Below are 22,408 nucleotides of genomic sequence, written 5' to 3'. Positions count from 1 at the left end.
CGTACTGAAGGCCACGCGGCATATGCGCGGTCGCGAGCTAAGCGAGCGCGCCCCCACTAGAGGCGGTGAACAAGAACGGGCTCGTCCTGTTCCTCCTCGTATATTGGTCGCTCCCATGGCTTCTTCGTTGTGAGCATCATGTTTCCTCTCCCCCGGGCGGTGTGTGTGTGTCAACACAGCAGAATCAAAATCAGAAATGCGTTTAACGGGAGGGTGGCGGTGCTGCGACAACGTTTGCGGGCAGTTTCGACTCGCGATTCCTTTCAAAACATACCGGTAACATATTATTCACACTAGCTGGTCGTATATTAAAGACCATTGCCGGTTTCGTCAAAGATTGTACTCTCGAGGCGCAGTGACAGCCGACCATCTGCGCGAACTTGGATGTTGTACTACTAGTATAAGGGTCCTGGGTACGATCCGTGTGGAATGCAGTTGCGCTTGGGTCTCTCACTGAGATGAGCCTGCGTCGTTGGATCACGTAAACACAAGGTTTTTATCCATTCCTACGTATACTCTTCATTAACCGTGTGTGGGACTGTATAATGGTCCTGTATTGAATACCAAGCGCCCAACCTCACCGCCTCAGACACCGCCAGAAACGCCAGTGTACAGTCTCCGAGTCCTAGGAAGTATCCCTTGCCACACTATTTAAAGCATACTTCGTGATGGGAGTATTTAGTATGCTAATTTCATCCACGAAAGCTTCTCATCAATAACACCTGGGCGTTATAGGTCAGACCGCAGCCTTCGCGATACAATGCAGATGACCGCCGGCGCCGGAATTGTGGGCTTCTGAGCCACCACGCCCCGAGTACGTCTTGGCCAGGCTCTCGGACGGTAACCTTAGCTTGCATTCAACTTGGTCCCCGCCGTATATCCCCACGGTCCTCCCGTAGCTCTTCCCTTCATGGCCAAGCTCACTGAGTACCTCCGTCGTTTCTTTGGCTCATCCGACTCCTCGCGCAAGGAGCAGAAAGGACCACAACAGCCCAACGGAGTACATACCGCATCGCCCTCCAGCGGTACTGCTCATCTCGTAGACATCAAGTACGTCGACTATGTCTACAACGAGGAGTCGCACATATGGGAATACCTTGACACTACTTCCGATGTCCTCGCGGAAGCCGTAACACCATTCGGGTCCGTCGTTAGCTCGGGGGACTGGCAAGACTATTGCTTCGTGATTGTGCGGAAGTTCCCAGCACGGAGGGCCCCTGGAGAAGTCATTGCGTTCAAGATCGTAATCAAGAGCGCGCACCTTCTGCAGGCATGCAAGCATGTCATGGGCAACATCTCTGGCCTCTCCTGGACCGCCGATCCACTCGAGGTTCGTTGGCACATTTTTATTGCGGAGGCAAATTGGCTTACCTGATGTACCCCAGCTCAGCCCTGAGCTGCTGTTGAAGTTCCTGCCCCAGCTCGAGGAGTACGAAGGAAAGCTCAGCACAGGCCCCGATAGCGAGGACAGCGCCAATACCATAACGACCATCCGCACGCTTGTTGCGTACTTGAAGAAGAACTACCAAAGTACTCTGGCCCAGATCAGCAACCTCACCTCCCACGGCGAGATCACCTTCAGCCTCCTCTATGCCGTTCTGATCCCGCGTACCGTCTTTATCACCCGTTGCACGAAGACGGGGGAGCCCCGGGCGCTGAAGCTGCTCTCCGCCACGCTGGAAATGTCGCCCCGTGGTCCCTTCTACTCTCTGTGTTGCCACGGTGTGGAGGCTGCATCCGCGGACGATGACGATGATGACGATGACGACGGAGACGCAGACATCGAGCGAGACAGTACCTTGTCCTTCGGACTGGATCAAACCTGGCTGAACATACACGAGTTCAAGGGCACGAGAAAAATCAGCACCCTTTCCGCATTCCCTATTCAGTATCACCCGGACCCCGATGCTATCAGAGCCAGGCTCATCCGACGTGGGCGTAAATGGGCGGTCCTCAGCGGGATACACCACGTTGCATACAGGGGGCTGGGGACTGACGAGATGCACAACAGATACAGTGTGAGTGGATCGCGGGACATGGCATCTTGGGTCTGATAGAATTTGTAGGTGAACTCGCGCATTATGATCGACCGAGGTGTGCTCTCTTGACGCACGTTCGTTTGTAAACCACTCACCTGTGCATGGCAGGCAATTTCATGCGAGTGAACCCTAATCTCGGAGTGCCTACTCCGAGCCCGAGTGTACGCAGCGAGCAATCCGCGCTAGACGGTGCGTAGAATGCCCTGAACTACACCACCATGAGCATCAAACTGATAGGGAGGGGCAGAGTACCGAAACGGTGCAGAGGGCGAGCATGCATCGGTCCTCATTCCGAGCGACGAGATGCTTCTCCTGGCGACGCCCCTGCTGTACGGCTTCAGTCTGTCCGACAAGATTTGGCGTGAGTAGCTACTGCTTGGCGGCGTCTCTCCTCCCGCTGACATGCCTGGATACCAGTCAGATTCAACGTCGAGAAGGTCTCGCCGATCGAGTGGAACAAAGAGACGTTCGAGGGCCTCGTACTCCCAGCGGACCGCAAAACGCTGTTACGCTCGCTCGTCGAGGCGCACGACGCCGACTCTGGCTTTGACGACTTCGTGCGCGGTAAGGGACAGGGGCTCGTCATCAACCTTTTCGGACCCCCGGGAGTGGGCAAGACGCTCTCGGCTGAGGCGACGAGCGAGCACATCAGGCACCCGCTGTATGTAGTGGGAAGCGGTGATCTCGGGACGAGCCCTTCTGCCTTAGACACCACCCTCGGACAAGTGTTTGACGTCGCAACGTGCTGGAATGCCATCGTACTGATCGATGAGGTGAGTAACGATTAGCAGTACGCATCAGAGCCAACGTACCAAATAATGATCATGATCTCCACAAGGCGGACGTCTTCCTGGAGCAGCGCTCGTTGCAGAACCTACAGCGAAACGCTATGGTTGCGGTATTGTAGGTCGCCCTGTTCCGGTTTGTGATTGCACATGCTGAAATTCAAGACAGTCTGCGCCACATTGAGTACTACCGGGGTATCCTCTTCCTCACCACGAACCGCATCTCCACCTTCGACGAAGCCTTCCTGTCGCGTATACACGTCGCGCTGCACTACACCGAGCTCGGCACCCCGACGAAGATCCAAATCTGGCGCGCGTTCCTCAAGAAAGCCGGCGTGGGGGAAGGGCGAATCCCGGAAGAGCTCGTTGAGAAGCTCGCCGAACGAAACGTGAACGGGCGCCAGATCAAGAACGCGTGCCGCACGGCGACGTCGCTCGCCAGGAGCCGGGGAGTGGAGATGCAGTACGGGCACCTGGTGGAGGCCTTGGACGCGATGGAGGAGTTCGTCACGCAGTTTACGGCTATGCGAGGCTGATACGACGACCGAATACGCGATGTTGTACGATTAGCGGGCAGAAACGTGACTATATGCGGAGGTGTGTATAGCAGAGAGCAGTGGACATCTTCAGAAACGCCAGAGCCGCCTGTGTCGGCACGACCAAGCAATTGCGGAGATGCCGAGCCCATATAATGAGAGTACGAGCATTGCGGACAGGTCCGACATGTACATTGTCGGCATTGAGAGGTTGATGAGGCCCGTTGCGACATTCGCCTGCGTATAGGTTGTGAGCATATACCTCACCTGCAAGGTTGAAGAGGATACGTACGAGGAGGAACAGGACGAGCCCGTTCTTGTTCACCGCCTCCAGTAGCGCGGGCGCGCTACCTCCGCTCAGCTCGCGACCGCGCATATGCCGTGTGGCCTTCAGCACGTCTGGATCCGGATGGACCTTCAACTTTGACGTCGGAGAGTATACCGACTTCGACATGGGCGATGGGAAGAAGAACAGGTCCAGCACCAGATAACCAAGGAGGAATGTGGTGTTGTACGCAGTAACCCAGGTGATGTACTGCAAGTTCACGAGGCGGCGCGAGACGCCCCCGCCGATGCCGAAGAGCTTCAGGAACGCCAGCGCTACCCACCAGAGGACCGCGTATCCACATAGTTCTGTTGCAGTCTTGTCATTCTCCCGTCGAGGCTCGTTTGCAGGAGCAGGAACGTGTGCGGAAGAAGCGTCATCGTCCGAGTCTGAGTCGGTGCTTGGAGTACGCGGCCGTATCGGTGCGGCGTCTTGACGAGCCAATTGCTGCTGGCGCCGCCGGAAATATGAGGGCGTCGGTGCCAGGACCATCGTGCCCGTGGATAGGCCGAGTAGGTGGATACCAAGGTTGCCTGTTACGCAGATTAACAACAGGGCTTTCCGCTCCTCAGCGAAGACCTACCGATCAAGGAGACGATGCCCTCCTTATTAGCAGAAATAACGCCAATGCGAGGAGCGTCCAGAACGAAATCTTGCATGCCTCCCAGGGAGAGGGCAAGCTGGTGTGCTGGGTCACGTTAGCTTGTAAAGCGATCCTTGCATGTAGGTTCACACATACATATTGCTACAACGACGCCTAAAAACGATATGGGCACATGTACCATCACCGGGTGCAGAAGGGCTTGCAAAACCGGTATCAAACCAAGTGTTATGAAAAAGTTCCAGTGTACTCCGTATTCTGTAACGTGTTCCTGAGCCATATTGACAATGCACTTTACACGTCACCAGGGGGCATTACTCACTGGGTATTCGGTGCCTTTGACTGAAATCGTTCGGAGCAAGCCTAGCAAGAGGACCGGCGAGCACTTCCGCATGATACCAGCAAGTTTAGGAAGGAGGGGTTGGGTAAGATGTTCCGGGTTCTTCACAAGAGGAATAGCCGAAACAATGCCCTGAGCGAACACGAAGGAGCCCACACCGAGGTCCATCTGCTTACGCTTAGCGCGACTCTTATGCATATCAGGGAGGAGCTCACCATGGATACCCCATACGTCTCGCACTTCGCCAAGAACCGCGGGAAGACTGGGAAATCGACCGCGAGGATGCAGATGAAAGTCAGCAGCAACAAATGAGAGCGATAGGTCGTCAGGGCGGGGAGTGGAGGTATGGTGAGGGTGCCGAACGAATGTCCGTCTCTCAACGCGCTGGATTCACGCGAAGAGGCTCTGCTGTGCGTGAGGGCAGAAGGAAGGTACGTTCCAGATTCCCGTCGAGGTAGTAGGAGAAGCAAGATGGTTGGAACCAGCAAAGCGAGGCATAGTAACCCCGGAGCATTTGCTGAGATCGTCACGGACACGATGAGGGGTATAACAAGAAATAAAACTTCTCCCAGGAACTGAAATGATCGGCTGGGTGGAAGACGCGTCCTAAACGCTGAATGTAATGCGATGGATATCTGGTCGCCATCAGCCGAGGTCTGGGAGACATGCTACTGCCGTTACTCACCAGTGCTGCCAGCGAGACCATATTGATATGCCCAATGCTCGACCCCGTCATTCCTGACACAAAGGCCTCCTTCGATGCCTTGTAGTTGTCGTCCATGGTGATACGTGTAGATGGGGGAGTTCGCGAAATTGGATGGCGTCCTGACCCGGCCCTATACGAGCTTAACCTCGAGCGGGTCTTCTAGACAGAGCACCAGGAACCAGTAAAAATGTCGTGGCTTTCACGGCGCGGTCCCGAGGGTAAAGCCAGTAGAACTTGCAAGAAAGGCAGGATGTCGTATCTGGAAGAGGGCAAACTGTGGCAGCGCAACAGCAAGACGCGACGTCGACGCGTCCAGCGCTCGTTCGCGATCGCGTCTTGACTGCGATCCACTACCAGCCTCCAACGTTGTCCATATCATCATGCTCTCTCATGGCTTGCGGTGACCCCTTGATTCCATCTACTGTGCTTATCAGACATGTTACTCCTCTATCGTTGAGAATATTTTGCCTGTCCTGATCTTACCTCGGAACCGCGAGTAGTCTGATAGCCCTTGTTGGACTTTCACTATCATGTGGCCCAACGCTGGGAGCTATCTGGCTGCGCGGGAGATAAATACTCGAGGTCTGTATCCCATCAGACTGACCGCCCTCGCTCCGTTCTCTACCGTCTACCATGAAGAGTCCAACTGTGACGGATGTCGAGAGCGTCGACAGATCCTACCTCTCGCCGGGAAGGCCAGATGCTGCTATTTCGGAGTCTGATCAGCGGCTTCAAGAGCTAGGCTACAAGAGCGAGTTCCGACGGGACATGTCTCTCTTCGGCGTTCTTGGGATCTCTTTCTGCGCGATTGGCATCCTCACAGGAATGAGCAGCGCATTCCAGACTGGACTTTTCTCCGGGGGACCTCTCGGGCTGTTCTGGGGATGGAATGTACGTCTGTTCATATAGCATGCGTTTTGACCTGCCGATTCTGATACGCTTGCCGAAGATCTGCAGTTTCTTCATGCTGCTAATTGCGTTGTCACTGGCGGAGATCTGCAGTGCATAGTATGTTTGTTCTCTATATGTTAGTCCGGCATTAACAACGTACATCAGCCCGACGATGGGCGGTTTATACTTTTGGGTTTGCAAAATGAAGCCCGAGGTGCCGATGCTCGGTTGTGAGTTCAATCAATCTCACCTTGCTGAAAGACGCTGAGCGGACCACAGTTTGCGTACGTTTATGCCGGACTATATGCGCTACTTTTTCTAACATCCATTTTAGACGGGATGGATCTACAGCATCGCCATGACATTCACCGGGACGTCCGGGAATCTCAGGTATGTCTGGTGTTAGGCGTGCCACTGAGCACTGTTGCTGAAATGTGCTAGTGTTGCTCTATACTTGGCCTCTCTTGCGGAAGTCGGTCAAGGGCGAACTCTTACCAGAGTTGAGGTGACCGCTATTGCATGGGGAGTGAACATAGCGTCTGGCATCATCAACACCATAGGCACGAAAGCCATAGGAAGCATGAGTACTTTCAATCTATGGTGGACCCTCGGCGGGACACTAGTGCTAGTCATCACACTGCTTGTGAAGGCGCCTGTCAAGGTGCGTTGTTCGATAATCAACATCTGCCTCAACGCCAACTACATCTCTGACCTCTGCGTCTGCAGAATAGCGCAGCATTCGTTTTCACGGACTACGAGAAGTACATACTGACCTACCTAACATGTTTTCCTAGCTCACCGTTGTTTAGCTTTACAGGCTGGCAGAGCCGCGGCTTTGTAGTTCTTCTTGGGTTTCTTCAGGTCGGAATACCTTCCATTTCGTTCGCTTTGATTGCTAAACATCCTCTTTAGGCCGTCTACACACTGGAAGGCTGCGAGACAGCCGCACAAGTCGCCGAGGAGGCCAAACGGGCGGAGATTCTCGCCCCACTCGCAGTCGTCGGGAGCATCGTTGGCTCTTGGATCATAGGTCTCGCTTACATGCTTGCCCTCCTCTTCTCCGTGCAGAGCATCGCAAGCGTACAAGCCACATCCTTCGCGATCCCCATCGCGCAGTTGTACTACGACGCGGTCGGACCGCGGTTGACGCTCATGTGCCTGACGGTGGTCGCGCTCGCTCAATTCATGGCAGCGGTGACAGCATTCACTGCGAGCTCGCGGTTGTTCTACGCCCTTGCTAGGGACAATGCGTTCCCAATGAAGGGGCGGTATATGTCTTTGAACAGGTACCAGGCGCCTTATTGGGGTGTGTGGACGTCGGTGCTGGTCGGATGCGTCATTTCATGCGCATATATTGGCTCTGCCGTGGCGGTGCGTGATTTTACAACTAACACCGACGTCTTCGCTAAGGTGCAACGCTATAGTTCAACGCTATCCTCTCCTCCGCCGCTATCGCCGTGATGTTGAGTTATCTGCAACCGATTATCATTCGGGTCTTCTGGCCCAGTACTTCGTCAGTAGATGTATCCCTATGCTGTTTCAGAAACCTGACCGCCTGATCGTGTAATAGATTGCCAGTCCACGGACCCTTCTCACTCGGACGCTGGTCCTGGAGTATCAACTTCGCTAGCTTCCTAGTACGTGCATCGTCTGTGCTTATCTCCCTCAACTAACGCATATCTTCGCTAGTTCACGGTGTTCATTTGCGTTCTGTTCATTTTGCCTACTGCCCACCCGACGGACGCGCTGAACATGAACTACGCAATCGTAGCAATCGGCGCTGTCATACTCCTCGTCGGTGCATGCTGGGCTTTCTGGGGTCGTTTCCATTTCGAAGGTCCGGTGCAGACGGCGAGCCCAGAGGCTGTGGAGGACGAGAAGGTCGGGTTGTAAGTTCCGTGGATTCACATACTGAATGCACATGCTGTTTCCTTCTCGTAAACGGAGAGGGCGTGCACGGACGAGGGGCTTCAAATTCATATCCGGTCGTGTCGTAGCTCATGCGAAGAACTGTGATTCCACTTTCGGCGCGTTTACGTGTCGTTTGCACCTGCTGATAGCTCCTCCGGTGTGGAATCGGAGCGTAGTGGCAGACCGTGGCTTTGAGGCTGTGTCTTTGTGGGTCCCAGCGCTCTACAACCGTTCTTCGACAGGCGGCACGTACATCTTATCACTCGATCCTGCTCTTCTGAAGGTCAGATCGTCTGTTCTTTCATCGATCATGGCTAACTCTGGAACCACGCAGGGCAGAGTATCATGGGAAACTATGCAAAAAGTTACAGTTCTTCCGCGATTTGTATGGGGCGGTCCTTGGGTTTCGAAGAGTGACCCTGGATGTCTACACCGCGGCGCATTGCTCCAAGCCGAACCGGAGGGATGAGGTCTTCTCTGCTCCTCCTTTGCATCGGAGGCGAGAGCGCTTGATGCGCCGCATGTCCTGATCGTCCTCGATATCTGCAGGTTCAGTTCTCCTCGGTGCACAGTTGACATACTTGCCTACGGTCGATCCCGGGGACGTCAATATGGCCCTCGCATGTGCGCTCCAAGCTGGGCGCGAGCCAGAACCTATATATCGCTCTCATCTCCCGCGAGATTCTCCACCCGGTCACTCCCTCTGATCAACTCAGCCTCTCGAAGATGCGCCGCTTCCTCTCGCGCTCTCGCTCTGCCCCCCTTCCTTCACAGTGGGCGTCCTCCGAAAAGGCGCCTTCCCTCTCGCCTGTGGACTGCCCCCCTCAGTACAGCGGGCAAGTTGGGTCGATCGCCTCTGAGTGTGCGGTCGACGAGCGATCGATGAAGCCTATGCCCACGCCCGTTCTGCCAACGCCTCCGCCTAGCCCGATAACCACCACCGGTAACTTGCGCCTGTTCCCTACCCATGTCTGGACAGACCGGGCCGACCGGAGCCTTGCTCCCTCATTCTCCCCATGCTTCGCCATCACTCGTAGACCGTCAAACACAGGGTATGCAGCATCGACGGAACCATCGCGGGTCGTCATACACGACCCATCTCTTCAGGCTGTCTGCAGGGAGATCGTTCAGGTGCCTTCGGAACCGTCCGGTGCGACGGAATCGTTGGAGGTGAGGAATCATCCTGCATATCACCAGTAGCGTCTGAGGCGTCATCGCAGGTGGAGCTTGGCTTGCTTTTGGCTTGCTTCCCCCGGTTGGAGAAGTATCTCGACACGCTGAGGGTGAACACCCCACACCCGGAGCACGACCCCACCTGCAAGGCGGTGAGGGCTCTTACCAGCTACCTGCGGGCGGAGCACAGCGGTACGCTGGCGCAAGTCGCCTACCTCACTTCCAAAGGCGAGATAACATTCGACACCCTCTTCGCCATCTTCGTTCCCGGTACCTTCGTCACCGCCAGATGCGCAGACACTGGAGAGCGGTGTGCGTACGAGCTCAAGTCCGCAACGAAGGTATGTACACCATCGGCTGAGGTGTACGATCTTGTCTGCGAGAGCGTCGACGTGGCGGACGATACCGCACATTGCGCTTGTTGCAGCGTGCGGTGTTCCACCAATCCCAACGGCAGCTGTTCCACTGGCGCACACTCTGCGCAGGGTGGTGCTTCATCTGGACTGCTGAGCTTGCGGCGAGTACAACGCCACATACTCGTGCCCCACTTCCGAGGCGCGGTGCAGATATGCTCTTTGGATGTGTATCCGCTCACGTACCATCCCGATGCGGGGAAGCTCGAGACCTCGCTCGCCGAGCGCGGCAGAAAATGGCTTGCGCTGCAGGGCATCCGTCATGTCCGGTACAGCGGCCCTGCAGTGTGCACCGTCTCTGTTGGCGGGTGCAAGACGTCGGTGCAGTATGATGTAAGTCAAGTTCTATGAGTCGGGCATGCGGCGGCTGACGGTGGTTATAGGTGAAATCTTTCGTCCTGCTCGATCGAGGTGAGCCCTTGCACCGTGAATCATGCTCGTGCGCTCGTACTGACAAGACACTAAGGGAACTTCTTTCGGCTCAACTCGGAATGCAACGCGGCCCTTGTTAAGCTCGACAACGCGAAAAAGCTGTACGACCCGTCGAGCTACCCAGAAACCTTGGTCCTCGCTCCCCCCATCCTGTACGGCTTCAGCGTATCCGACCAACGATGGTGTATGTACTTGATTTCACATAATCTCCACTTCGCTTCTGACATGTGCGAGGTAGTGGTGTTCAACGTGGAGCATGTTAGACCTACCGAGTTTGACAGCGACGTACGTGTGCCAACAAAGTATGAGTGCGGCAGCAACCAAGCCGAATGCATGACACGCGCCGAGGAAATAGACCGTTCGATCGAGCTTCCACCGATCGGTGGCAACGACGCTGGGCCGGCTGCGATAGCATCCCCCATAATGGAGCAGGTGGGTGAAGCTGTGCGCACCGCCGAAAGGGACACGGCGGCGGATGTGCAGCGCTTCTGCAAAGAAGAGCTCTCAGCGTTCTCGGCGAGCATCGAGGAACAATGTGTGGTGCGTATGCGGTATCTAGATTTTGCATTGTGCCTCCCTAACCCCGAATGGATCTCGCAGCATATGTTTGCGCAGATGAATGCCAAGTATGCTGCCGAGTATGCACTACACAGGCAGATCATGGTGCGCCGAGCTCGGTCTCTACACCCCCCTGTTCTGTGTGTGCTCACGCACGGCTGCAGCGCACGATGTTGATCATAATCGGTGGCCTTGTCATCCCTGCGTTGATCTTGCTGCTGTATCGGCTGTTGGTACCTCCGGCGCGCACGTCACGCTGGTCGGGCCCGATGCACTTCACCATCCCGATCTTGTCGCCATTCTCGTCTGTGGTATGCACGTTTTATTTGCCTTCAACGCTGCAGTTATTGAACTTTCTTTCTCCAGGTTGAACACGAGAGCTCGTCCTTCGGTCTCCGGCAGGTGGTCTTACTTTGCATCGCAGCAGGTTTATTCTTCATGTTTTGGTTGCGATTTTGTGTTCGACGGAAATGAAGCAACACTTTCATCCTGCCTTAAATAACCGCCCGCACAATTTTCACCTCTAGCTCAGCATACGTGTCATTCTGCGGACGCTTTTTTCGTTCCAGAGTGTCTTGGACGCCGAGGGGTGGCGAAGCTGTGCCGGCCTCGAGGCGTTCCAATTTTGGGCGTCTGCTCCAAGAATGACTCCAAGAAAGGCGTGGCTTCGTGGCGCCCAGCCGGCTGCGCACGACGCAAAGGGTCAGAACTCTCGTGTCGGAACCAAACGTGTACCGCGCCACTTATTAGGTTCTTCGTTGAAGCTGTGCTCGAGCAGGACAGCAGGGCGGCCGGGGCACGAACATACCTTGTCTCTCAACCACCACGACCACCGACGCGGTACCATATCCGACGATACCCATGACTGCAATGACGACACTGCAGCTTGTGACAGGGTTATTCAACGCGTGGGTACTTGCGCAACTGCCTGCGCTCGCGCTTGCGCGCACCTTTACTGTGACGAACTCATGTCCTTTCACGATATGGTACGTGTTCGGATTTGATGTGCCGATTGTCACTCACGATTTGTTCCATAGGCCAGCAGTAAGCTGTCGAGCCCTGCTCCTAGGTTTCAAGGCGCCACTAACACGTCTGTATAGATGTTCACGGACCTCAGTGCTGGCACAGCTGTGCCCAACTTTCCAACTGGGTATGTCAACATTCTTTATCACTGAACGTTCACTGATGTCGAGGATTTACTAGATGGGAAGCGCCGCCCACGAATTCCGTCACGTTCGCCGTCCCCGATAACTGGAAAGCCGGGAGAATATGGGTACGCCTCCAAATCAGACGTGTCTTCTTTCAAAAGGCTGATACCTTTGCTCTCAGGGTAGGAGAGACTGCGACTTCACGATCACGACTGGCCCCACCTGTCTCGACGGGTGGTGTAATGGCGGACTGCTTTGCGATCCCGCCACGGGAACTGTACGTATCGTTGGCAAATCGAGATCCTGTATATACTGACAAGGTCTCCCTAGGGTGTGCCTCCCGCGACCGTCGCAGAATGGACGCTCCAGGGTGATGGTAATCGCGATTTCTACGACGGTAACGCAACCTCGCAGACGTGACACACCACATTCGCTGACTTACATGCCGCAGTATCTCTTGTCGACGGATACAACCTTCCTATGGCTGTCACCAACTCCGCGAATTGCCCGGTCGCCGACTGTCCAGTCGACCTTGGACCCAATTGTGAGTATGCCGGCGCTTGTGTATCGCACGCGCCTCATATGTGTACGCAGGTCCCGCACCGATACAGGGCCCGTTCGACTCAACCGGTTTCCCCGTGGGATGCAAGAGCGCTTGCGCAGCGAATCTGGATGGAGACCCGAGTGCGCAGATTTAATTCTCACTCTTGATAACGTGAAGCTCATTCATAATGCCCTGATCAGCCGACTCTGCAAACTGTTGTTCAGGCAGTCATGACACCGCTGCCACCTGCCCTTCTTCAGGAGTGCAGTACTACGGCTACTTCAGTGAGTCTGCGATTCTAGAACTATGTACGCCGTTAACGTCGATGATAGAGGGGAACTGCCCGAACGCGTACGCGTACGCCTTCGATGAGTCCAGCAACACAGCGCTCTGGACATGCGACTCTGGACTGAATGCGGACTACACCTTAACGTTTTGCCCGTGCGTCGAAGGGTGATAATGATAACCTGAGATATATGGCTAACGAGCTTCTCGCAGGAGTGGAAGCGCAGACAACTCCGCTTCGGTGGCAACGTCGGGCTCAGCTGCTAGTGCCCCGGTGGCGTCTGCTTCCACTACCACCCCCGGACAGCTCCCTCAGGCGGCTTCTACGACTGCATCGGAATCCACCACAGCGCCTTCGGTACCTACTTCCGCCGGCAGTACTACGAACATCACTGGTGCGGCTCGTCCGAGCAGCGAGTTGAAGATCACGTCTCACGTCTGGTCTACCCTTCTCGGTGCTCTTCTGGTGGTATTGGTAGTATCAGTGGTGTAGGTTCGCACTCTGTTTTGCACTGCTATCGGGCTCTGCATTGGTACGAGTTCTGACGAGCTCCACATCAAACCTCTATCATTGCCCGCGCGGAAATATGTTGTATATGTACCATCGAACATTTCCACCCATTCTTTGTCGGCGCGCGATCATATCTTGACTTAGGACAACGTTGAAGGAGACGTCGAGCCTGTCGCTACATGCCATTGCGTGACTACATGGCAGTGGCAATTTTTAACGCCCACCAACTCTAACGGAGTCTTCTTCCCACGACACTCTGTCCCTCACCACCATCTAGGAATACTCTCATCTTAGCTGCGACGTCGTGGTTGCCTGGTGAAACCACCGGGCAGGTATATGGTCCGTACAATACCAACATGTCGAGCAATAAGTGGCCGTATGGTATCGGGGGCACTGTCACAGCATGCGAAGTGCGGCGGTACGACCATTACGGCTCTCCTTTGTCCTCGTACGTGAGTCACTTTTTCATCCAAAGATGACTTGCATTGTATGCTCATTGCATTTGCATCGCCTGATTGAGCAGGCGTGGGTGAAATAAGAAGTTGGTGCAGGTGCCGCAGCACTCAGGATCAGTGAGCGTCCCAGGAATTCGAAGCACGTCCCCGGCGATGCCACCGCCTCCAAGCCTCGTGCTGCACCCCATGATATGCACTCACTCTCCTCTCGATTGCAAATAGGCTAAGTAGACCTTCTGTGCACCTTGAACTTGGCTACGTGGCCTACCGATAACGTCGGGTCCGGGCCATCGGAGTTCTGTGGTTCCACCGTACCCCCACTGGGACAACCTTGCACTGCGTGCGGTAGCTTTCGTTCCGCCGATCGCCCAGAGTCATCGAGCTGGGAACGGGGCCTGAGCTGAGGGGATCGGTATATAAGTATGATTCTGAAGGTTTGCGACAACAACGTGCCATCTTCCGCACTCTCATCTCACCATGCGCCGCTTTCTTTCTCGGTCTCGATCGTCGTCGTCTCATTCTGCAGATGCTGCATCCGAAAAGTGGGGTTCCCATGTGTTCAACCCTCCCCAGCGCTTCAATCGGCAGGGCGAGCCAATCATCTATGAAGACACCGAGGATGACGAGCAGTCCACCGCCGCGCTCGTAAGCGCACCCGCAGACGCCCCACCCCCTCCTGCGAACTTCAAGATCAAGCGCGTCGACAATTATTACAGCTCATGGTCGAAGGCGTGGAAGTTCCGCAACACGGGATCTAGCTTCAACCCCGAGGCACTCATCACTGTGGGCAACGGTGCGCGCGACGGCAACGATCCATGGCAGAGCTACTGCTTTGTGGTCGTGCGGAAGCTCCCTAAACCGAGCGACGACGGCGGTGAACCTACCTACCAGGTCGTAGTGAAGAGCCCGTACCTGCTCAAGGCTTGCAAGGACGTCATCCAGAAGGTGCAGGGCGTGTCCTGGACTGCTGAGCCGTTAGAGGTACGGTGACCTCCCTGACTTGGAGGACATTTAGACTGAGCTAATCGCTTTGTTATAAGCTGGATCCACACTTGCTCCTCGCGTTTCTTCCGCAGTTTGAGCAGTACCGGGACGGCTTGCGTGCGAAGAGCAACCGTACCTCCGAAGAGACGACCGTCATGAAGACTGTCGACGTCCTGATCGACTACCTGCGCACGGACTACAAGGGCACGATCGCGAAGGTCGCTAACCTAACCGCGCACGGCGAGATAACCTTCGACACGCTTTTCGCCCTATTCGTCCCGCGCTCGATCGTCGTGTCGGAGTGCCCGACCACGGGCGAGCCGCGCGCCTTCCAGATCGTCTCCGCGTCCAAGATCAAGTCCACAATCGTAGGGGGTATGTACGACCTCATCTGCGAGAGCGTCGACGCGTTCGACGACGCGAACGAGAGCGGCTCCTACGGTGCATACGGCGCCGCGAGTTTCAACCCTGCTGCGGGCCCGAACGGTGGATTCATGCCCTATATACCGACTCCCCCAGGGATGAACCCCGAAGATGCGGAGATGCAGCGGGCTGCCGGGAAGTCGTTTGGGCGCGTGCAGAACCGCATCTTCGTCTCGCACTTCAAGGGAACGATGAAGATCAGCTCTCTGGATGTCTACCCGATTATCTACCACCCCGACGCTGGGCGGCTCGAGATGTCTCTTATCGCGCGGGGGAAGAAGTGGCTTGAGCTCAGGGGGATCCACCACATGCAGTACGACGGACCTGCGGGGTATACTCTTAGCATGGGCGGGACAAAGTCCACGATCAAGTATAGAGTAAGTGGTCCTTAGATGCGTATTTGGCTAGCCACTGACGAACACGCTTTCCAGGTGAAGTCGCGCATCATGATAGACAAAGGTATGCTTTCCGTTATCGTTGTGTTGTGGCGGGTTCTAATACCATGGTCAGGGAATTTCCGTCGCCTGAACCCGAACTACGAGATGCCCATGGTGAAGGTCGACAATGCGCCGCCTCCGAACGTGCCCGATCAATACGGAAACTACCCTCCGAGTCCGCCGCCAATTCCTTACAACCCTAGTATGTTCCATCGGCAGGTTGGAGGTCCTTTTGAATTGATAGTTTGGTTTGCAGACAGCACCGTGCCAACCTTCCAGGTCCGGGCGCGCGCGACGCGTGATGTTGATGAGCTGACAGAGGACGAATTGATGCTCACTCCTCCTTCCGTGTACGGCTTCAGTTTGACCGACAAGACCTGGCGTAAGTGACAGTGACGCTACATCATGTTGCTTCATGCTAACCATCCACGTAGTCGAGTTTAACATCCAGCACGTCCAGCCAATTGTTTGGAATGATGAGGCGTTCGCGAACCTCGTCCTCCCCGCGGACCGCAAGATCCTGCTCCAGTCGCTCGTCGAGGCACACAACGGAGACTTGAGCTTCGACGACTTCGTGGCCAACAAGGGCCGCGGACTCGTTATCAACTTGTTCGGGCCTCCGGGTGTCGGAAAGACCCTGTCGGCAGAGGCTACGAGCGAGCATGTCCGACAGCCGCTGTACGTCGTCGGCGCTGGGGATCTTGGCACAAGCGCCATCGAGTTGGATCAGGCGCTGAACAGGGTGTTTGATATTGCGACGAGCTGGAGAGCGATCGTCCTCATTGACGAGGTCCGTATATATCTATATTATAGTGCGCGCATGGGCTGATTCGGTTCGGTAGGCGGACGTCTTCCTCGAGCAGAGGTCGCTGCACGACATGGAGCGGAACGCGATGGTCGCAGTCTTGTGAGTCTACTCTTCGAATCCGCGTCTCGAGCTGCGCTTACCTAACATCGCAGCTTGCGCCACGTCGAGTACTACCACGGCATCCTCTTCATGACGACGAACCGTGTCAAGGCATTCGACGAGGCCTTCCTCTCACGCATCCACGTCGCACTGCACTTCCACGACCTCACGCGCGACGCGCGCAAGCAGGTATGGGCGGCATTCCTCAGCAAGGTCGGCGTCGCGCCTGCACAGTTCGGGGAGGCGCTTCTCGACAAGCTCGCGGAGCGCGAGGTAAATGGGCGGCAGATCAAGAACGCTGTGCGCACGGCGAGCTCGCTGGCTGCGAAGAAGGGCGTGCAGGTGAGCTATGCGGACCTGATGGAGACGCTGGACGCGGTGGACGAGTTTACGGCGGAGTTCAGGGCTGTGAGGCAAGTTGATGCGTAACTGACGAGCCATGTATGTACGATATCTAGAGGAGTAGAAGAAACCTATATGTAATGATTGGTGAGGGAATCAGTCCAAGGAGCTTGACAATACGATGTCGCGCTCTCGGCGTCAATCTGAGCGCCTTACTTTCATATTTGGCAAATATATGGCTTCGTCTCTCACCACCATCTCGGTATCCTTCCACTTCAGTCACGACGCAGTTGTTGCCCGTGAAACGTCTTCGCTATATCTACCGGGCGCAGGTTGTTCCAACATACGGGTTAAAGAGCACTGGGCCGCCGGATGGCGTCGAGAACATTGCACCACACCTCAGGAGGCGGCCCTGCCGACAGCCTAAGGCTCAATGACTCGAACACCAGCGGTTCTGCCTTCTGTTCTCGTATGTAAGTAGTTCTATTTCTATCCAACACATGTTAGTTCTAACCTGTGCATGGCATAGTTTAATTAAGACAGCGTGAGTGTAAGAAGACAGGGCCGCCGTGGACGAAGTTGTCGAGCTACCTATGACGGACGAGCGTCCCAGGAATTCGAAGCGCATACCCATCGGTATCACGGCCTACAAGCCCCGTGTCGCACTTCATGATACCACTTTTAGTGACTCTTCCCATCTCGACGTGGGCGAGAGCCTCTGCCGCTCAACTGCGTAGGTTCCTGATAAAGTTGGCTCCGGGACACCGGAGCAATGTGGTTCCACCGTACCTCCACTGGGGTGACTTACATTGCATGCGGTGTATAACTCTTTTCCGATGTCAGAGTTCTGGACTTTGGAAGAAGGCCGTGGCTGGAGACGACATATAAGTATGCTAATGAAGACAGATTGTTCGACCGTGACCGCCGCTCCCTCAGCTTACCATGCGTCGCTTTTCTTCTCGATCTCGTTCGTCTGGATCTCATCTCACCGGCGGGTTTTCCCAAGCGAAAATTCACCCTGTCTACATCAATATGAACGGAGAGCAAGTCATCTACGATAACGCCGAGGACGATGAACATCCTAACGTCGCACCGGCGACCACGTCCGTGGACGCCACACTCCCTCCCCATGCAAGCTTCAAGATAAAACGCGTCGACAATTACTACAGCTCGTGGTCGAAGGCTTGGAAATTCCGCAACGCAGGTTCTAGCTTCATTCCCGAGGTACTCACGACCGTGGGCAACGGCGCACGCGATGGCAACGATCCATGGCAAGAGTTCTGCTTTGTGGTCGTACGGAAACTACCCAAATCGGGCGACGACGGCGGAGAACCCACGTATCAGGTCGTTGTGAAGAGCCCCTACCTGCTCAAGGCTTGCAAGGACGTCATCCAGAAGGTGCAGGGCGTGTCTTGGACGGATGAGCCGGTAGAGGTACAGTGCGATTCAACTCTCCGAGTGGACCCAGCAGATCCAGTTTCAGCTCATGCCATATTCGTCATTAGCTGGATCCACACCTGCTCCTTACCTTCCTCTCGCAATTCGAGAAGTACAGGGACGACTTGCGTGCGAAGAGCAAGTGCACCTCCGAAGAAACGACCATCATGAAGACCGTCGATGTCCTGCTAGAGTACCTGCACACGGACTACAAGGGTACAATTGCCAAGTTCAACAACCTGACCGCGCACGGCGAGATCACCTTCGACACGCTGTTCGCCCTCTTCGTCCCCCGCACGGTCGTCGTGACTAATTGTCCGACTACGGGCGAGCCCTGCGCTTTACAGATTGTCTCCACGACCAAGGTCAACACTGGAGTGAACCTGTATGAACTCCTTTGCGAGAGTGTCGACGCTTTCGATGACGTGAGCGAGGGTGGCTCCTGGGGCGCATATAGCGCCTCGAGATTCAACCCCACCGCGGCGACCTCAATCCATATAGGCGCAATACCGTCAGCCTATTCAGCAAGACCAGGAGCCTACCCCGGGCCCCCGGGGAACCCAGCGGACGCGGGGATTCCACAGGCAGCGAGGAAGCCTTTCGGGCGCGTACAGAGCCGTATCTTCGTCTCGCACTTCAAAGGGACGGTGAACATCAGCTCCCTAGACGTCTACCCGATCATATACCACCCCGACGCTGGGCGGCTCAAGATGTCACTTATCGCGCGAGGAAAGAAATGGCTCGAGCTCAGGGGGATTCACCACATGCAGTACGACGGACCTGCGGGGTACACGCTTAGCTGCGGTGGGTCCAAGTCGACAATCAAATACAGTGTAGGAGATCTTATGAGGCATATATATGGTTTCGAGTACTAATGAACACTCCCTGCAGGTGAAATCCCGCATCATGGTCGACAGAGGTACAGTGCCGTACCATCACGTTACGATTGATATTGACATCGCGCTCAGGTAATTTCCGCCGCCTGAACCCGAACTACAAGATGCCTGTGGTCAAGGCAGGCTATTTGAATTTGCCTCCTGTTGTCAGGCGCCACCCCGGGTCATGTGGATACTACCCTCAGGAGTTTACCCCAGTGTCCTACAACCCGAGTAAGTTCTATCGTTAAACCTGGAGGCTCTTATTGGTTGACAGGCCCTGTGAACAGACAGTACCGTGCCAACACTGAAGGTCCGAGCCCGAGCCCCACACGACACTGTCGAGCTGACAGAGGACGAGCTGATGCTCACCCCTTCTTTCGTGTACGGCTTCAGCCTAACCGATAAGACTTGGCGTAAGTCAAGCAACCTTTTATGATATGTCGCTCCGGGATAACCCTCGCCCAGTGGAATTCAATATCCGACACGTTCAGCCGATCGTCTGGAACGACGAGGCGTTTGCGAACCTCGTCCTCCCCGCAGACCGCAAGATCCTGCTCCAGTCTCTCGTCGAGGCGCACAACGAAGACCTGAGCTTCGATGACTTCGTAACCAACAAGGGCCGCGGGCTTGTCATCAACCTCTTCGGACCGCCCGGTGTGGGCAAGACGCTCTCCGCGGAGGCAACGAGCGAGCACGTCCGAAAGCCATTGTATGTCGTTGGTGCGGGCGACCTCGGCACGCACGCGTCCACCCTGGATCAGTCATTGGACAGGGTATTTGACATCGCAACGAGCTGGAAGGCGATCGTGCTCATTGACGAGGTCTGTAAATGTCTCCTGGTCTGCTCCGCGCATCGGTTGACGCCTCTCCTTAGGCGGACGTGTTTCTCGAGCAGAGGTCGCTTCACGACATGGGGCGGAACGCTATGGTCGCAGTCCTGTAAGTCCAGTTTTCGAATTCCCGTCTTGAACTGCGCTCACCAAGCACCGCAGCTTGCGCCACGTTGAGTACTACCACGGCATCCTCTTTCTGACGACGAACCGCGTCAAAGCGTTCGACGAGGCTTTCCTCTCGCGCATCCACGTCGCACTGCACTTCCACGACCTCACGCGCGATGCGCGCAAGCAGGTCTGGGCGGCATTCCTGACCAAGGTTGGCGTCGCACCCGCGCAGTTCGGGGACGCGTTCCTCGACAAGCTCGCGGCGCGCGAGGTGAACGGGCGACAAATCAAGAACGCGGTGCGCACGGCAAGCTCTCTGGCCGCGAAGAAGGGGGTGCAAGTAAGCTACGCGGACCTGATGGCGACGCTGGATGCCATGGACGAGTTTACGGCAGAGTTTCGGGATGTGAGGCAGGTCGATGCGTGAAAAACGAGCGGTGTTTCATCATGATGTACGATATTGAAGCTTTCGAACGACCTCTGAATCTGTAAAAGTGGTTGAAGAATAGTCCTACTGTGCCTAAGACTGGTTACGATCAACGCTCACTATTTGTGTAGTCATGTTAGCTTCTTGAGTAGTCGGGGATGTTGAGGAGATGCCTGCCTCAGGAGAGGTTTACCTGAAGGAGGGCGTTAGATCTGAGCCTGAGTCGTCGCGGGTCAAAGGAAAGAGAGATGGCGCTTCTGTGTGCCTGTGCCTTCACTGACGCACTCAGCCTCCGTCGGGCGTCTATATCCCTTTCTTCCTTACCCTCACTCTCCGGTCAAGCGTGCAGTACGTATATGTCCGCAAGATATGAGGATATGATGACTGATTATGTGTGTACCTACAGAGAACAGTCCTTCTGGGGTACTATCACGCTCGACTGGAGGTGATGTCATTTATTCCGATCTAAAGTCGAACATTGACCAATAACGATTGTTCCGGCAGTTTGAGCCGCAGCGTGCCCGCATGCAAACTAACAAACTAAGAAAGAGCCCACCTGGATGGGCCTCGTCAGAGGCCTCCAGCTATCACCGTCAGCGTGGGGCAGAAAGCAGAACAATGTCTTTAGCTCGAAGTATGGGAGCGTCTACTGATCACAGTACCGAGACAGGACGTTCCAGCCGCACTAACAGCACTACTGCGTGGACGCCGTCGAGTTCCTCCACTTCTGCACGTATCACAAATTGGGGAGCCATACATGTCGAAGACGATTCTATATCCGAAGCCGAATCCACTTCCAGAAGTGTTGTGGCATACCGGAGCGAAGAACACGCGGTCGCACGACCACACTCCGGGTCTCTCCCCGAATATTCCTTGTCATTTTTCCAACAATCGATTGCCTACTCAGCTTGGGCGGTTACACATCCAGTCTCCGCGGTAGAGCACCACTGGGCGATGCGCGCTACGCGTGCAGAGGCTTTGCTCGATGCCCACGCGGTGCACCGACGAGAGATTTTGTCGCTCGAGGAAAGACGATCTGTAAGCTTGTCTTCGTAAACGAGTTTTGGCGCAAGTGTTAACCAGACATGTACAGCGAGAACTAGCTGAATTGAACACAAGACACTCGCAAGCGTATGCGAGGCAGCAAACGATGGTGGTAAGTTGTCTTGCAGATGCATCTGATCGTTACTCGAACCTTAATGCATCTCTTTACAGTGGTCGCTGCTTGGAACCGTCCTTGCCGCGAGCTCTGCTCTGCTCTACTTCTTATACCGGCACACTGTACCAGCGGGTGCTGCTTCGCGCTGGCTCGGACCGCTCCATTTTACTATCCCGATACTCTCACCGTTCGCCTCCGTGGTAAGTGCGACTGTCTTCTCCCCGGTATTCTAGAGCCCGAGAACTCACATCGACGCGCGCAGATCGAGCACGAGACCTCGGTCGTCAACGTCCAGCTCGTCGCTGTACTTCTTTTCGCAGCAGCCAGCTTCGCGTTCCTCTGGTTCCGCTGCGGGCGCCGCTGAGGGTGTCGGTGGCCGTTTCTCTCCTCGCCATCCCCGTTTGCATGTACCGTTGTGTCGGACATCCCGTGTTTCACTTTCGCCCTGGGACAGGACTAGGACTGATTCATCTATGTATTGCTTTTGTATTGGATGTGAACAAGCTTCCCATGCACAAGCATACCTATCGCTGCGACGCTCCCGTCTCGTACCTCTTCCCCTCGCGCGCGTCGTTGGGTATGCTAACACGCTCGCACCTTATGCCTGAGATAAACAATCTAGCATTCCAACAATCCTGGGTATGTACGGGGTTTACATCACAGGCAGGCATACATTACGACATCCGGGGAGGCGACGATACAGAAACGGCGAGTCACAGGTCTAGGACGCATAGAGAGGACGACAAGAGCGAAAGCAAGGCATATGGAGCAGACAACTAGAGCAACAGCGGGTCTCAGAAGCAGGACATACAAGTACAAC

General features: G+C 55.4%; 6 protein-coding genes across 6 annotated transcripts; all 6 read left to right on the top strand.

Annotated features, from left to right (window-relative positions):
* The first annotated feature begins 901 nt into the window (after positions 1 to 901).
* TRAVEDRAFT_154509 (P-loop containing nucleoside triphosphate hydrolase protein) lies at positions 902 to 5,541 on the top strand. The gene is made up of 14 exons (XM_008045426.1): positions 902 to 1,330; positions 1,386 to 2,018; positions 2,067 to 2,094; positions 2,148 to 2,228; positions 2,287 to 2,400; positions 2,457 to 2,812; positions 2,878 to 2,942; positions 2,994 to 3,597; positions 3,653 to 4,218; positions 4,269 to 4,373; positions 4,425 to 4,544; positions 4,609 to 4,794; positions 4,842 to 5,261; positions 5,312 to 5,541. Exons 1-8 carry the CDS (start codon positions 911 to 913, stop codon positions 3,358 to 3,360), a joined length of 2,064 nt encoding a protein of 687 aa, XP_008043617.1. The 5' UTR covers positions 902 to 910; the 3' UTR covers positions 3,361 to 3,597; positions 3,653 to 4,218; positions 4,269 to 4,373; positions 4,425 to 4,544; positions 4,609 to 4,794; positions 4,842 to 5,261; positions 5,312 to 5,541.
* Positions 5,542 to 5,953: 412 nt separating this feature from the next.
* TRAVEDRAFT_60742 (amino acid transporter) lies at positions 5,954 to 8,132 on the top strand. Its single transcript, XM_008045425.1, has 12 exons — positions 5,954 to 6,223; positions 6,282 to 6,340; positions 6,389 to 6,453; positions 6,503 to 6,507; positions 6,558 to 6,613; positions 6,665 to 6,884; positions 6,950 to 6,984; positions 7,033 to 7,084; positions 7,136 to 7,594; positions 7,648 to 7,736; positions 7,794 to 7,860; positions 7,913 to 8,132. Exons 1-12 carry the CDS (start codon positions 5,966 to 5,968, stop codon positions 8,114 to 8,116), a joined length of 1,569 nt encoding a protein of 522 aa, XP_008043616.1. The 5' UTR covers positions 5,954 to 5,965; the 3' UTR covers positions 8,117 to 8,132.
* Positions 8,133 to 11,580: 3,448 nt separating this feature from the next.
* TRAVEDRAFT_133316 (thaumatin-like protein) lies at positions 11,581 to 12,859 on the top strand (the record flags this gene model as incomplete). The annotated part of the gene is made up of 9 exons (XM_008045424.1): positions 11,581 to 11,700; positions 11,811 to 11,860; positions 11,914 to 11,983; positions 12,040 to 12,135; positions 12,189 to 12,255; positions 12,310 to 12,402; positions 12,453 to 12,542; positions 12,603 to 12,686; positions 12,735 to 12,859. 9 exons carry the CDS (start codon positions 11,581 to 11,583, stop codon positions 12,857 to 12,859), a joined length of 795 nt encoding a protein of 264 aa, XP_008043615.1.
* Positions 12,860 to 14,112: 1,253 nt separating this feature from the next.
* TRAVEDRAFT_173815 (P-loop containing nucleoside triphosphate hydrolase protein) lies at positions 14,113 to 16,912 on the top strand. Its single transcript, XM_008045423.1, has 8 exons — positions 14,113 to 14,634; positions 14,694 to 15,437; positions 15,492 to 15,519; positions 15,571 to 15,699; positions 15,754 to 15,879; positions 15,932 to 16,287; positions 16,340 to 16,404; positions 16,458 to 16,912. Exons 1-8 carry the CDS (start codon positions 14,131 to 14,133, stop codon positions 16,831 to 16,833), a joined length of 2,328 nt encoding a protein of 775 aa, XP_008043614.1. The 5' UTR covers positions 14,113 to 14,130; the 3' UTR covers positions 16,834 to 16,912.
* Positions 16,913 to 17,778: 866 nt separating this feature from the next.
* Positions 17,779 to 20,429, top strand: TRAVEDRAFT_74587 (P-loop containing nucleoside triphosphate hydrolase protein; the record flags this gene model as incomplete). The annotated part of the gene is made up of 8 exons (XM_008045422.1): positions 17,779 to 18,180; positions 18,252 to 19,016; positions 19,075 to 19,102; positions 19,152 to 19,292; positions 19,349 to 19,474; positions 19,527 to 19,882; positions 19,936 to 20,000; positions 20,054 to 20,429. 8 exons carry the CDS (start codon positions 17,779 to 17,781, stop codon positions 20,427 to 20,429), a joined length of 2,259 nt encoding a protein of 752 aa, XP_008043613.1.
* A 1,150-nt stretch (positions 20,430 to 21,579) lies between these two features.
* Positions 21,580 to 21,952, top strand: TRAVEDRAFT_52305 (uncharacterized protein; the record flags this gene model as incomplete). The annotated part of the gene is made up of 3 exons (XM_008045251.1): positions 21,580 to 21,585; positions 21,645 to 21,788; positions 21,851 to 21,952. 3 exons carry the CDS (start codon positions 21,580 to 21,582, stop codon positions 21,950 to 21,952), a joined length of 252 nt encoding a protein of 83 aa, XP_008043442.1.
* Between the last annotated feature and the right edge of the window lie 456 nt (positions 21,953 to 22,408).

Source organism: Trametes versicolor (assembly GCF_000271585.1).
Source record: "Trametes versicolor FP-101664 SS1 unplaced genomic scaffold TRAVEscaffold_12, whole genome shotgun sequence".
NCBI lineage: Eukaryota > Fungi > Basidiomycota > Agaricomycetes > Polyporales > Polyporaceae > Trametes > Trametes versicolor.
This window is presented reverse-complemented; position numbering and strand designations above follow the sequence as displayed.